Below are 15,902 nucleotides of genomic sequence, written 5' to 3'. Positions count from 1 at the left end.
TGGCCGGCGGTGTGCGGACTCTTCGATGCCGTGCGCGCGCACGTGAGCAAGGCGGCCCAGCACGCTTCTTCTGCCTGAAGTTCCCCCACCACCACCACCAACACCACAACCACTCACTTATGGGGTTGTGTTCTTGGTCCTCGTTTTTCACTCATTTCTGCCTTGCGCCATCATCTCCTAGGCCATTCCACTGTTGATTTGAAGCTTTCGTGACTGCAGGAATGCATCATCTTTGGTTCTTTCGGTAAAGTGACGTAGGTATACAAATACAATAAATCACGACGTTTCGGGCGCTGATGACGGATGCTTGTGTTGCGCCCGAAACGTCGTGATTTAATTTATTTTATTTTTTATACCTACGTGACTTTACCGAAAGAACCAACGAGTATGCATTCCACTGCTGCCCCCCCCCCCCCAATCCCCACTCATCATCCTCCTCTATGTCCACCTCCTCCTCTTCCTCCTCCCTGTGTCGTACTCCTCCACCTCCCTGTCTCCTCCTTCTCCTCCTCTGACTCCACTCGTCGTTCTGTCGTGGACTATCGTCTTCGCGTCCACTCCACTGTCGGTCGCAATTTAGTTTCACCACTTCGAATCGCCTTGGCTCCTATCTCCTCGGCCTCCGGCCCTGGTGTTTGCATGTTAATCTCCTTGCTTCCGTTTGCTCCTGACACGGTCCTATAGCCATCCAAGGCGACTGCCAAGCGAGCGGCTTGTCCGACACGGGTACCAATCTCGCCTTCTTTCCTCCTCATCCGTTCACTTCTGATCTCGATCGCGTCTCGTCCACTCTGAGAGATCAAATCCCGCTGACGACGGCGGGAGCACAGATGTCCCCCTGCATCTGAGCACCAACGATTTGCTCCATTGCTTGTGTGCGTAGGCAGTGAAGGAGACACCGCCGAGTGCGTCAATGAATCCACGTTGTCGTTTGGTGACTTTCTGTTTGTCGGTCTTAAATTTTTTGAACACGCGACCGGCACCGGATGAACAAAAACGATCGCTTGGCAATTAGAAGCTCGACGCAGGCCGCCGATGTCGGTACACAAGTTCAAGTTAATGTATTAGGTATAGCACTGTGAGACATTCGGCTCTTGAATCGGGTGCAACCGCAACAAACAGAAAACAAAAACATGAACAAGAAAACATCTTAAAGTGACTATGTGACTGAGTACAAAAATAAAATCCAAGAAAAGACAGCAAAATATTGCAGAAAAATCACCGTACACCAACCCTGTGCAAATATCCCAGTGGGATGCAAGTCAAACAACAACAACAACAACAACCACAAGACAACTTAGATTAAGGCCGTCAGTCTAACTCTGTACTACAACAAACAAACATGGCCAAACCAAAAAACTTCTTCGAAAATCACCAAAATAAAGCCATAAAAGCAATGAAACAGTGACCATAGGAACTGTAACAATGGGATTCATGAACACAATGACTCCGAAGCGTGGGATCGCCTTGCGAGCTCGATTTGTTTTTATTGCCCGCCTCGCAGTGGGAGCCCAGTGTGCTTTTGGCAAAAAAAAAAAGGAATTGAACCTTTCCGTCCCGGTGGTAAGCGGCCTTGTGTGGCCACGAGGCGACTCTCGTAGGCCGGCGGTGACCGAAATCGTCCGATGCAGCATTCTCATCTCTCATCCGTGGGCCATGCTGAGCTCCCACCCACCCACGTGCCAGGCAATTCATTACACAGCTGAGCAAATTAAGGTGGCGTTCAAGTGCGGGGCCACGCGAGATGCGAGCCGACTGCGTGTGACCATCGCAGTTGCTGTCGACGAACACAGGATGAAGTGTACGAGCAGCAACGCATTCGTGTTTGGACGAACACAAGTCGGCCGGAATGCGTCCGATCTCGTGACATCTCGGGAGGCAAACGCGCAGGGGTTGAGCCTGCAAAGTGCTTGGATGGGACGACCGCGGTGCACGAAACAGGTGCTATAGGCTGCCCGCGGTGATGCGTTGTCAGCGGAGGGCAGTACAGCAGCAATCCACCGTCAGTTACTCCCTACTCACTACTACCCCCCCGTGTCTATGCGCCCTTCGCCTTCATCAACGCGCACTCGCCAGCGTGGTGAAATATGGTCAAGCGTAGCCCCCCGAGACCCGCACCACGTGGTGAAGGACCTCACAGCAGTGGACTGACAGAGGTGTGTAGGTCGATGTACATGGACAATGGGCAGTGGTGTACATGAACAATGGTGTACATGAACAATGGGCAGTGGTGTACATGAACAATGGTGTACATGAACAATGGGCAGTGGTGTACATGAACAATGGTGTACATGGACAATGAACAATGGTATACACGGACAATGTTGTATATGAACAATGGTGTACATGGACAATGGATGATGTATATGAGCAATGCACTTTGTTGTATATGAACTATGGGTGGTGTTGTACATGAATAATGGACCGTTGTATATGAGCAATGAATGGCGTTGTACATGAACAACGGTTGATGTACAGTATATGAACAATAGTTATTGTGGGATGTGAACAATGGGTGGTGTAGTTTATGAGCAACTGATGATGAATATGAACAATGGGATTCATGAACAGTAGACATTGTACTGTATATGAACAATGGGGTAGCGTCCTACATGAACAATGGTGCCATGTATGATCAACTGACGGCGTATATGAACAATGGACGGTGTTGTATAGGAGCAACCGACGATTGATATGTGAACAGTTGGCAGTGTGCATGCACTTTGGGCAGTGTTGTTGACATCGACTTAAATGGGGGGTCGGGGGGGGGGCCCTTCGGTCTCTGTTACCCCCAACTTCGAGACCGAGATAGACGCGACTCGCATTGATTGACGTGGCTTGTGGAAACGCAGCCGAGACGGACGATATTGTGGGGGGGGGGGGGGTCCCCTTATCTCCCTGCCCTTTCCGAGCCATTCGAGGGGACAATGTGATAGATGGCCCGGGCATTTCCGAGGCCAAATGTCGCCCGTGTTTCTATTAATGTTTTGAAGGCCACAGCATCCGCCCATTTTTAAAATAAACAAAGAAAAATCCACCCGCCTCCGGCCCCCTCCACTCCCCGTCTAGACCGGTTGTGGGCAAACGCTGCCAGCGAACCCCTTGATAATTGGCTACAGTGTACGGTGCGAAAGAAGTTCAACATGCTTACGTAAATCACAGTAGGCGGGGACTCAGCATGAATGGTGCCGTGTGGCCAGCACCGTGCCCGGCCACCACCCCCCACAGCTGACGTTTACACGCCGCTGCGGCTGAACACCATTCGAGTTAAGGCCGAGTCGATCTAGAGGAGAAACCAGTTCAGATATCACCCGCCGTCGACGTTCGCCGTTAGTCGCGATCGGATCCAAGAGGCCGGGTCCGTAGGGCAAAGAGGAGCACGCTCACCACTAAAGCCGGCACTTCCCAAAATTAAAGTTGAATGGGGAAATGTTTTTTTTAATCACCCGAATCTTGAATTTCGTCGTCCCTCCCCGTTGCTGTTCGAGACGGTCGGGTGGGCGGGCTGCAGTCCACGTGGCCCCTTGGTCTCCGTGTTTCTTACGGCAGCAATGGAGAATGCAGATTGTGATTGCCCATGCATTCGGACTGACACCTTGCATGGCCCCAACCCCTAACCCTGTGGCATAGTGACGACATTATCAGCTCGGGGGGAGGGGGGGGGGGCAATCGGTCAGGTGGGGCCCCCCAGTTTTTTTATTAGTCTCGCACCCAGGCTATTACGTATCGTGCCTCCTCTTGCGTAATCGCATCATCGTCACGCTCACGGTCTCGGACATTTAACGCTGTAGGGGCAACTCCGTCTTTTTACAGTTGAAAGCATATCTCGTGGTGATAGTCAAGGGGGCCCCAACTCGTAGCATTGGCCACTCGGTGACGGCGTGGGGGGAGGTGGAAAGGAACCCCCTGCCCCCACGCTAGTTATGCTACTGCCCTAACCCCATGGCAGAGGAGGTCATAAAGTTGTAAAAAAAAAGGTAACCTTACAAATACAGCTGGGAACGTAGGCGCACTCTGCGCACTGCGGTCTCCCGGCCACCTTGCAGCCCCCCCACGCCTACAACAGATGGCAGGCCACTTTGCGGCCTTCCATCCGAGTACACTAACGCCTAAATTTTACGTCTTTCCCCTCCCCCCCCCCCCCCCCCCCATTTTTAACGTTTCGCAAATACGTCGTCACTTTATTAACGATGCCACCCGGTTTGCGTCGCATCGTCCGTCCTTTCTCGCGATCCGTCGCCTCTCAGCCTTCGCCTCCACCACCTGCTACTGCTCTGTACATCGCTTCGATTTACCGTCGTTTCGATATACGTCGTCGCGCATTTACGGGACGCATCCTTGACGTAAACCGGGGTTATTATCGGTACAATCTAACCGGGCTTCGCTTCTCAGATCCGGCATAGGTGAAATCACTGGATCACTGGAATCTGGAGTTTAAAAAAAAAAAAAAGTGCGATTCGCTCCTGGTAAATTGTGAAGATAAAGTTTCTCAAGTCTCCAGCATTGGCATGTGAACACGACAGAAGCAATGTCCCATTTCAAAACACTATCTGGTAATTAATACCCATTTGTAAAAGGCACGCGAGTCTTGGGTGCATTGTACGTAGAGCTATCAAATGTGCACCTCAGCATGTAATGACATTGTACGTACGTTCAGTCTTGACATTGTACGTTGTTTGCGGAGATTATACTCGCAATGGCACCGATGTGTTCCGACGTACGCGGGGGTCACGTGGTACGCGTGTGGCAGTAGAAGTTAACGGTGAAACAAAAACGGTCACTTGCATCGCTCAATTTCAGATGCGCTTCTGCGGCCGTCTGGAACGCTCTTCCTTCCGGCATCAGGATGCCACTGGGAGCTTTCACACTTTTACATGATCTAGATTTAAAATAATTCCTTTCGAACTGCTTTCTGTGTTTAGTTTGTTCTTCCCTCGCACCTCCGATTAGCACGGTTGGCGATGTACGGCGCGAAAGAAGTTAAACACACACACGTGAAATAGCCAAACTTCGTTACTTAAAACTGCAAGTGCAACGATGCACCACCCCACAACCCCTTCACCTCGGCAATTCAATTAAACTGTCGCCATTCGAAATTTGCAATTTGACTCGAAGGGGTCGCGATCAATACATTTTTTTATGTTCACCGTCTTGTTTGTATTGTTTATTCTGCTTCGCTGATTACAATCTTTGTTTCGCTGTTGGTTAGCCTCCTTACGAGTGACAATAATTGTTTCATGGACACGAAGCCGAGCGATACCTTTTTATACTATTAGTTGACTAAATGAAGTGCATTATAAAACAAAAAAATGTATCAATTCTAGATTTGAAGCTTTCGTGACTGCAAGGATTCATACTCTTAGTTCTTTCGGTAAAGTCACGTAGGTAAAAAATGAAATTAAAATGAATAAAAATGAAATTAATTTTAATTTCATTTTTTACCTACGTGACTTTACCGAAAGAACTAAGAGTATGAATCCTTGCAGTCACGAAAGCTTCAAATCTAGAATTTATGCCTTTTTTGTTTTATAATGCACTTCTTTTAGTCGACGTGTATTATTCACAATGGGATCTTCATGAATAAAACAACATCGCTTGTTTACTAATGCGATTCAGTGCATGCATCGTGAGCCTCGCGAATGTAACATTATAACATCGACGAATGGATGCATAGTTCCTCCTGCAATCTAAGACTGTGTGCCGTGCAAGAAAAAAAAACACAAAAGACGAATTTCACGTGTTACATTGTCACAGTTAGTGTTTTAATTATTATTGATAATATTATTATTATTGCAGAAGTGCGATACAATCCATCACATCGGTCAAAAAAGCCGGGCAAAATTGTCGCCAACTGACGTACTTTAAAAGCCCACGTATTCACGTACAAACCCAATAAGAAAGATTGCACACCGTGTTACACCTCTTCACGAGAATAAAACCATGCAATATTTACCGGGTTTCCAATTCACTTTGTTTTTCCACATAAGTTCCGTTTATTCAAATTCAAGTTTTTTTGGGGGGGGGGGGAAATCTCATTTATAGGATGGAGATGGATAAAAATGTACTTGTCCATCTGAAAAATAATTCTTACCTGTAGGCAGGACAAACCAAAAAAAATGCGTATTATATTTCAAATTGATCGAGGACCCACCCAGCGAATGGGTTTACATTTTAAATGACATACACGTGGATGAGTTCCATCCAATCACAGACGGCTGCAATCATGACATCACTGTCAAAACAGATGACGTCGGAAGTGGTCCTTCAAGGCCAACAATTCCCGTATGAGTTTACTCAATTTATTTAAATAATCTTGTCTGGAATACGCCGAATAAGTTCGCACAGCTTATTGGAAACCCAGTTACTGAAATGTTCCTTGGTAGGACACAACACCAGGGCAACTGCTTTAAAAAATCAGTAAAAATCCACAAATTAGCTCGTATAAATTAAGCTAACAATAGTAAACGTCTCTCCATAACGACGGTTTAAAAAAGAAAAATAAACAATCTGTGACGGGCTGTATATGAATTCTAACACTACATTTGAGACTTGATATCACATTGCATGCATCCGACCAACGCTATTTGTTTTCAAGCTACAAATAGTATTATGAACAATACAAGCGTGTGTGGGTGCATACGCGTAATGTACGTGTGGGCACAGTGAAAGAAAAACAGACAGACGTTTGTAGCGCACGTCTGATGCTCGAATGTGCCCATGAGTCCACTATATGCCCCAGTGCAATTGTACCACCTGCACATTCTCGACAGCCGTGCCCTCTGGCAGCAGTGGTTACGATTGTGGTTTTGTCGCTGGCCAAATCGAGCTTGTGTCAGGCCTCGACCTATGCCGGATTGAGCTTGGCTAGTGCATTGTATGGGAGGCCACCAGGACTTGTCAGATGTTCTCGGCCGTGGTGCTGTGAGGTAGCCAGAAGATGGCAGTGATGAGTGGTACGGAAGGTGGGTTTTCTCCGGGCGCCCTGGTTTCCTCTCGCACGCGGCCAAAACCCTCTCTAAAGGTCAAACGCCCCCATTGCATGACCCCGCTGAGGGAGAGCTGACACTCAGTGGGGCTTGGTGCCCTCATTCGTCGGCCATGTTGCTTTGGGTCATTCTGGGTGGGGGAAAATGTCCCCGTGGGTTTCAACTCCTCTGACCTGTGGCCATTTTAAACTGAATGAAGGTGACAGTACGCATTGTGTAATATGTACAGATGGCTACGAGTGAATGACTGAGGGATTCATGTACATTATGATGGTCTAGGTTTACGGTGCTGAAATTTGGTTAGAAAAAATATTAAATCTTCATTACTTGAACAAAAATCTTTAAATACAAAAAGTTACAAAGTCATTCACTTCTGAACGGAGGCTTACGAAAGTTTGAATCTGGAGGTTATTGATGTGGATGATTTGAAAACATGGAAACGTTAAGAATGGAAATTGCCTGTGGTTATTTTGGAAGGGCGCGCCACTAAAGCCGATAGAAAGCTGGCAACCCCCCCCCACTTCCAGTGACCAGTGCACGGTACAGTACATACGTACAGCCCCCCGTTGTGTCAGTCCACTGCTGGATGGGAAACTTCACCACGATTTGTTGGCCTTGAGGAATATATGTTGACGATACTTCACCATTCTAGATTTGAAGTTTTCGTGACTGCAAAGATACATACTCTTTGGTTATTTCGGTAAAGTCACGTAGGTGAAAAAATGTAATAAAAAATAAAAAAATAAGAAGCATACATTTTATTCTTATTGTTTATTTATATTTATATTTGATTATTTTCTATTATATTTTTTCACCTACGTGACTTTACCGAAAGAACCAAAGAGTATGGATGCTTCACCACGCCGGGGTGTTTAAGGTGGGAGGATTGAGGAACCATGAATATGTTTGCACTGCCCTCTGCTGCTGCTGCCCACAGCAGCCTATAACTCCTGCGATGCGAGCACGCTGGTCACACATTGAAGCCATTGTTCAGGCTCGCGCCTGCTTAGCTTGCGATATCGTGGAGCGTTCTGGGTGGCCTTGGTCACAGGCGTATATAATGGGTGTGTGTGTTTGTGTGTGTTCTGTCGAAATGCCAGTGCTGCTCAGCCGTGTCGTGCGCGGATGAATCATGGGGACGTGATGGCCGCCATGTTTTACGAGGCTGACGTTGTAAATCAGAAAATAAATTAATGATCTAATTAATCATTCCAAGGAGCATTGAAGTGACCTCCAAATTGGCACTTCTGTTTTCACATTAAAATCAAAGCGTTTCAGTTTCACTGGATACCCCGACTATTATTATATAAAAAAACAAATCCTTAAAGTGGCAAACGCGTAAATATGCGTACATATTTAAAGTGCATGTGATTCGGAAGCATTAACACACGTACACATATTAAACCATACTCACATCTGTAAAGTGAACTCTATTAATAAATAATTTGGTAACACGATAAGGTAAAGTTATCTTAACAATGGTAAAGTTACAGATTACGCTGATTCATTCTGGCAGTTGAAAGAAACTTCCATAAGAGTGTTTTTGGGTTAGATCACGTAAAATATGAATGTGTCGTTATACCCGTCACCACCCGACACAGCCAATTAGTAGTATGTCGTGTAAACGAAGCGTGCCAATTCGTTACAAGTGCAGCTCACCGGTGTGTTGGAGAGTAAACCCACAACGCTTACAATTCGAGTGCGACGTTTCGCCGGTAATTGCAACTAGCATCATCAGGCGGCAGCCAGAGTTGTGGAGAAATCCGTTTCCTTCTTAAATAGAGGCATAGATGTGATGGCGTCACTTGCAAGCCAATCAGATGCGAAGACCAGAGGGGAGGGGTCAATGTGTGCATATAAATTACAATGGATACCCATTACCGGTTGGGTTATTCATAGGGTAACCAACATACAACATGCATGTACACCGTGCTTGTATATGCTGCCGCTTGTTTTCTTCCGTCGCACTTGAATTGTAAATGTTGTGGGTTTACTCTGCAATGCACAACCGGTGTTGCTGTACTAGTGACGAATTGTCATGTTGTGTTCACGTAAGAAACTAAACTAATTGGCTTTGTCGGGCGGTGGCGGGTTTAAAGACACATCTATAATTACGCGATCTAACCGCCCCTAAAAAAAACCTCTATGGTTAAAAACATTGGTCGCGAAAGCCTTCGACGTATTAAACCGAAAGAAACGTATTCTCTCAGGTGACGTCACACATCCGTCACCTTTACAACGATACAACTATAATACTACGCAAGCCCTTTTGTCAATCCACTGCTGGATGAAGGCCTCCCCACGCCGTGTCAACCACGTGGTTTGCTTCAACCATCCGTCACCCTGCCGGTCAGTGCGAGTTGGTGAAAGAGGCACAGATTCAGGTATCAACTTGCCCACTCGTGTTACCCGTTGGCTGGACATTGAATACAGCTCAATGGGTTCATAGCGCAGTGTGCTCACCACTCTGCCACCACTCTGTAACCTCACCACCACCCCCCTTCACCAACGATATACCGATTATAAAATTACAGACGAAGGAGATTGTTGTGGACTTCAGGAGAGTGCACACCCAGCATACTCCGCTAACCATCAACGGTGCTGCAGTGGAGAGGGTGAGATGCACCAAGTTCCTGGGTGTGCACATCTCTGAAGACCTGTCGTGGAGTCACAACACTGCATCACTGGCCAAAAAAGCCCAACAGCGCCTGTACTTTCTCCGCAAACTGAGAAGAGCAGGAGCCCCGCCCCCCATCATGCACACCTTCTACAGAGGCACCGTTGAGAGCATCTTGACGAGCTGCATCACCGTGTGGTACGGCACCTGCACCGTGTCCTGCCGCAAGACTCTGCAGCGCATAGTGAGAGCAGCTGAGAGGATCATTGGTGTCTCTCTCCCTCCTCTTCTGGACATTTATAACACCCGCATCACCAGCAAAGCAATCAAGATTGCAGGTGATCCCACCCACCCATCTCACAGCCTCTTCAGCCTGCTGCCGTCAGGGAGGAGATTGCGGAGTCTTCGGGCCAAGACCAGCAGGCTCAAAGACAGTTTCTTTCACCAGGCTGTCAGGAGACTCAACTCCCTCCCTGCTCTACCATCACTCCACCCCACTGCCCACCCTCCCCCTTTTCCCCCTGACCCCAACCCCCACACACACATTCACTCGTACATCCTGATCTCTGGACTGCACATTGCACTACATCGCACTACCACACCGGTTTAAATATCTTATTTCTTTAAATATTTTATTTAAATAATATTTTACATTTTATAATTCTTGACTGTTGTTTATTTTAAGTCTATTACATTTTTGATTATTTATCTTGTGTTGATCGCCGATTGTTTATTGTTTATTTATGTCTGTTAATTGTGATTCATTTTTTAATTGCTTGGTTGCACCGTGGGACCAAGAGAGAGGACTGTAATTTAATCTGTGTTGTATGTCATGCATGTAACACACTTGACAATAAAGTGACTTTTGACTTGACTTTTGACTTTTGATAAATACTATTTTGTAGATTGCGATATGGAGACACTTTGGGTTGGGTCACCAATTTCGGCAAAATTATTTTTCAGACTTTTGCAAAGTTGGTCCCTAGCCATTTTCCAGCCAAGTTTGGCAACCTTCCCCCTTGAGAGTGTAGTAGCCTCCAAATTCAGAGTGCAGATCGATGCTCCACGATCTGCAGAGATCAAATGCCTCCCAGATTGTTTCGCTAACACGGAGTAGGGGGGGGGGTAACCTTCACCCAACAGGCTGGACATTGTGTAACGCCGTGGTCCACAAAGCTGAAATTAAACGGTGCATCCTGCCCAACTTTTGCAACTCTGTTCCAAGCTTCAAATGTTGCGCTTGCCTCTGTTTTTGCAACGCGCTTGTTGCGTTGACCGAGCCATTCAAATCAACGACAGCCCAAGTCGGCGATCGTCAGTAAAGCATCGAGAGGCAGGGTCTGAGCCCCCGCATCCGCCCTCACTTTCTCTCCTGGATGGTCTGAGCCCCCGCATCCGCCCTCACTTTCTCTCCTGGATGGTCTGAGCCCCCGCATCCGCCCTCACTTTCTCTCCTGGATGGCCCAAATCCAGAAAGTCTGGGAGAGGGGATCTCGGCAAGGAAAGGGAAACTAATAGATTGAAACATATGCAGACATAAAAAAAGGGAATATCTGAAAATTAACCTGGGTGTGTTACTCATCTATATAAACACACAATAATCAAGTTTAATCATGAAGCTTATCCACATTGTCCTATACGTAAATAAAACGTGTGCCATGTAGGAATTCATTATGGCCAAGACCACGTGGTTCGAACTCGATCAGTCCAAGCGCGGCGAGGTTAACTTTTTTTTTCAAACTTAAAAAAAACCACGCTCGGACACAAAAGCTGCTCCAAAGTTGACACCGGGCCTCGTGCAAACTTCCTTTAGCCCGCAGCGCCTACTCGGCGGACCGCGATTATAATGACGAACATCAAACAGCCCTTAAATCATCACGATACCGGTCGGAGAAAAAATAAGTATAACCCGTAAAAACAAAGTTTTTCACTATAAATCCTTTATATGCGTGGCGGCTAGAGTCCTCTCGTCCTCTGGCTTGAGATGGCTGCCACCTATGGGTCAGATGATTGCATTGCACCATTAAGCAATTGGTAATTCAATATAATATTTTTGTCCTAAAAAGTGTAATATTTTGGAGAAAAAAAATTCACGAACATTAATTGTCACGCACAACGAGTCTGTGTGGAAAATGTCAGCTCGATTGGATCACGGGAAGTGGGTTAAAAAACGACCGAAAGATTTGCACGGTCCTAAGCAAGCAAGCGAACTTAATATAAAGGATTTAAAAAAGAGAATCAACCCACCAGTGTCGCGTCGACCGCGGAGTTTTGCTCGGGGCCGCCCTGCGCCTCTGGCAATGCTACTTTTGTTGCGTTTTGAACGAAGCAAATAAAACAGGACGACGATGTTGTTGTTTATGCGGCGCAGCACGTGCCGTCGCAATGACGACAACAACAACAACAACAACAAAAACTCGACGCCGTTTCAACGTCAGCTGTTTTACGAATGGGCGACGGGGCAATATGGTGCAATTAGAGCCGACTACGACACTATCACCGATACCTGCTGATGTGAAGCCAATCAAATAAAGGTGGGTTACACGACGACTCGATCCAAATATTGCCAATACATCGATTGCCAATACATCCAGTGCCAATTCATCGACATTTCCAATATGAATTCCCGATCCACTCTGGAGCTGGCTGTGCCGGTTCGACCGAGTTGCATCGCTACGAATTCAAACATCGACTCGCAATCCGCAACGACCCACACGTGGCAGGCAAAGACATGACGCCACGTGCTTGCTTTGCTTCCAAATACAATTGATGGGGTGGGGGGGGGTGGCGACATCTCTGATCGGTGATTCTTGTTGTTGTTTCGATTTAAAACTTTCGTAACTGCAGGGATTCATCTTCTTGGTTCTTTCGGTAAAGTCACGTAGAAGGGAAGTACTAAAAGAATACTTTTTTTGTTATGTTTTATTTTTATTATTTTATTACTTCCCTTCTACGTCACTTTACCGACCGAAAGAACCAAGAAGATCTTGTTGTTGTTGTTGTAGTCGGCTGTCCGATGTCATGGCTCGATCACAACGCCCCGCGTGGCTGAGAACCTCACCCTGCAGCCCGGCAGGCTCCGCTCAAAAGTTCTGTTGGCGGCGCTTTTTCCCGTCGATGGCGTCCAGGATGGGCTGCCGCTTTGCCTGGTAGCGTCGGCGCAGCTGCTCCAGGTCCTGCTCCATCAGGGGGTCGAGTGCACCCAGTCTCATGTGCAGCTCCTCCAGGCTCAGGTTCCTCAACTGTGGTGGTGGTGGTGGAGGTGGAGGAGGAGGAAGGTGGAGGGGGAGGATCATTGAACAGAATTGAGAAATTTCGATTTAAAGCTTTCGTGACTGCAGGGATTCATCTTCTTGGTTCTTTCGGTAAAGTCACGTAGAATGGAAATAATAAAATAATACAAATAAAACATTATAAAATAATATAAAATAAAATGTAGAAAATTTGGTACAATCTGTTCTCCTATAAGGCGTGTTTTTTAATTTTTATAAAGGCGAATTGGAGATAAAGGGGTGCTTAAAATAAAATGTCAGCACTTATGTGGGCTATCGTTTTTGATGGGAAAAAGGAACGGATAATACTCCACTGTAACATGACAACAAAATAATGTATGTTGAATAACTTCAAAAAGTCAGTCCCACTTGTTCGCCATCATCGTCAACAAATGTTCACATTTTTTTAAAGCACCCTGTATAATGCGATCAATGTATTTAGGAGAACGTATTTTCATGTATATATAACGCGGATGCCAATTGGATATAACGCGATCGAGTGAACGGAACAACATCGCGCGAGTAGGAATAAGCGGTCGTACGGCCGCCTCGGCATAGCAGCATCACACAACAAGGCACTGGGATGCTGCTGGATGCTTCTAGATGCTACCCACGCGCCTCGGTCTTTGATCGGCCCACGTACGCATCTCACGTGTTATCGCGCACTGTGCTTTACCCACTATATATTATATTATTATAACGCGATTTATCCATCACGTGGTACTTGCGCCATGCTTATATCAAGGCAAGGCTTCTGCCGCTAAGGTGCTCTTTCTCAGGAATAGTTTGCATTGCTTTCACCCAAAGGGGGCGATGCCGCTATATGGTAATAACACTGAAGTTGCAGCTTATTTTAAATATTGGGAAACTTTGGGACCATGACACCAGCATACGATGGCCTACTACTTTCAAATGACATCACAGGAAATGTACTGCCCGCAGAGATACAGTGGGTGCATATGTACAGCTACACACGGTACACTCAGTGGTGTTAACCAGGGCGGCCTGCCGGTTTCGAACCACGGACTTCTGCAGCAAGCGGTGAACACCCAGCCGCTGGGTTCGAGGAGAGAACGCTACGAGGGGATTGACACGTGATGTACACAGCATTCTCAGCTTGAATCGGTGCTTTCCATCGCGTGGGATGTGTTCAGGAAAAGTATTGGGCACCCGCGGCGTGTAAAATTCTTGATTAGACAAACGACAATTTACGGAGGAGAATGGCGAAAATTTAAAGGTTCACGTCCCATGGTGGGTCACGAAGAAAATTGGGTTTGGGAATCCTAGCACATACAGCCGGCCTGTGTCCCATCACAAGGTGCACTATACGCCGGTACGTACACTAACATTAAAATAAAACCTTTTAAAGGCACGCATTGTGACTCAAACCAAGACGACAAGAAGAGCAATTCTCTTCGGATTATGTAAATAAAAAACCCTCCTATTTTAAGAGCGGCAATGCTTGTGGTGAATACGAGTCGGTGGCCCTGAATCAATAACGCCACGAAAGCAGCAGTCCTTAAAGACCCGACCCCTGCCCTAGACAACGGTTATGATGAGGCCTTAATGTATCGCTGAATATTTCGAGGTCGCCCGGTCACCCGACGAGTAGAAACCCGACGGACAAAGGCAGCTCCACCGGGGGCTGGACGCGCTGTGCCGGGCGCGGACATTCCCTACGGCGTTGGCGAACGCAGACAGACCCTAGATTTGAAGCTTTCGTGACTGCACGAATTCATACTCTTTTGATCTTTTTCGGTAAAGTCACGTAGGTAAAAAATAAAATAAATGAAAACAACTAAATTTAATCACGACGCTTCGGGCGCAACACAAGCGACCCACCTGATGTCGGACGCTTGTGTTGCGCCCAAAACGTCGTGATTTAATTGAGTTGTTTTCATTTATTTAATTTTTTGCCTACGTGACTTTACCGAAAAAAAACAAAGAGTAAAAGCAGACAGACCCGGCAGAAATGAACTCCGTGCTTCTCTCGTCGATCGCGTTTCACCCCCATCGCAGCGGCATGACGGGGAGGCGCTCTCTGTACCAAACAGCAGCCCCATTGGGCCAAGTGCGGTCGTGATTAGCCTCATGGGCAAGCGGCTCGTCGGCAAAGGCTCACGCGGCGCGCGCGTTGGAGTAATTGGGACATGAAACCCGCCGGGTCGATTTGCTATTGAAACGTGGGGGGAGGGGGGGAGGGGTTAACGGCTGCCCCGTTTAGCGAGTGCCTCTTAAATCGTCTGGGATGCGTTGTTTTTATTTATTATTATTTTAAAAAGCTCGTGCTTGGCTCCGGCTCTGGCTCTTGAACAATGAGCTCGATAATATTTCGGCCTGGAAGTTGTGATTTCGAAAAGGGGGGCTGGGCTTGCCTGGCAATCGGGCTCGATCCGCGCGTGGGAATAATGCACGGGGGCAGGCGAGTGGGATCCAGTGGAGTACAATGTAGACATAGACGGGGGGCGGGGGGGGGATATCTTGAGAGTTTAACAGAAGATGGGTTCTTTTTTAAATCCTTTATATTAAGTTCACTTGCTTGCTTGCTTGCGTGCTTGCGTGCTTGCTTGCTTGCTTACGACCGTGCACATCTTTTGGTCGTTTTTTAACCCACTTCCCGTGATCCAATCGAGCTGACATTTTGCACACAGACTCGTTGTGCGTGACAATTTATTTTCGTGAATTTTTTTTTCCAAAATGTTTTTAAATATTTAATTACCAATTGCTTAATGGTGGCAGACAATGATCTGACCCATAGGTGGCAGCCATCTCAAGCCAGAGGACGAGAGGACTCAAGCCGCCACGCATATAAAGGATTTAAAGTGAAAAACTTTGTTTTTACGGGTTAATTTTTTTGTTGTTGGGGAGGTGGGTGGGGGATGTTTTTATGTCTGTGCAGGGAAAGCAGAGATAGACAGCTTCAGATCAGTGACAGGCAGTCACGCCTACGATACGTACGGTGCGAAATAAGTTCGACATACAGGACATACATCACGTTTTCTTGTCTGCTGCGTAGCAGCTGCGACG

General features: G+C 46.9%; 1 protein-coding gene across 1 annotated transcript in view; it reads right to left on the bottom strand.

Annotated features, from left to right (window-relative positions):
* Positions 1 to 11,743: 11,743 nt before the first annotated feature.
* Positions 11,744 to 15,902, bottom strand: part of LOC144931719 (serine/threonine-protein kinase 3-like) — a 136,644-nt gene continuing 132,485 nt past the window's right edge. Inside the window, exon 11 of the mRNA XM_078855933.1 lies at positions 11,744 to 12,845. Coding sequence (XP_078712059.1) covers positions 12,687 to 12,845 — 159 coding nt within the window. The 3' untranslated portion in view covers positions 11,744 to 12,686. The remainder of the gene's footprint in view (positions 12,846 to 15,902) is intronic.

This window comes from Lampetra fluviatilis, chromosome 4 (genome assembly GCF_964198595.1).
Source record: "Lampetra fluviatilis chromosome 4, kcLamFluv1.1, whole genome shotgun sequence".
In the NCBI taxonomy this organism is placed as follows: Eukaryota; Metazoa; Chordata; class Hyperoartia; order Petromyzontiformes; family Petromyzontidae; genus Lampetra; species Lampetra fluviatilis.
The sequence above is the reverse complement of the archived record's forward strand: the minus strand, read 5'-3'. Positions and strand labels throughout refer to the sequence as shown.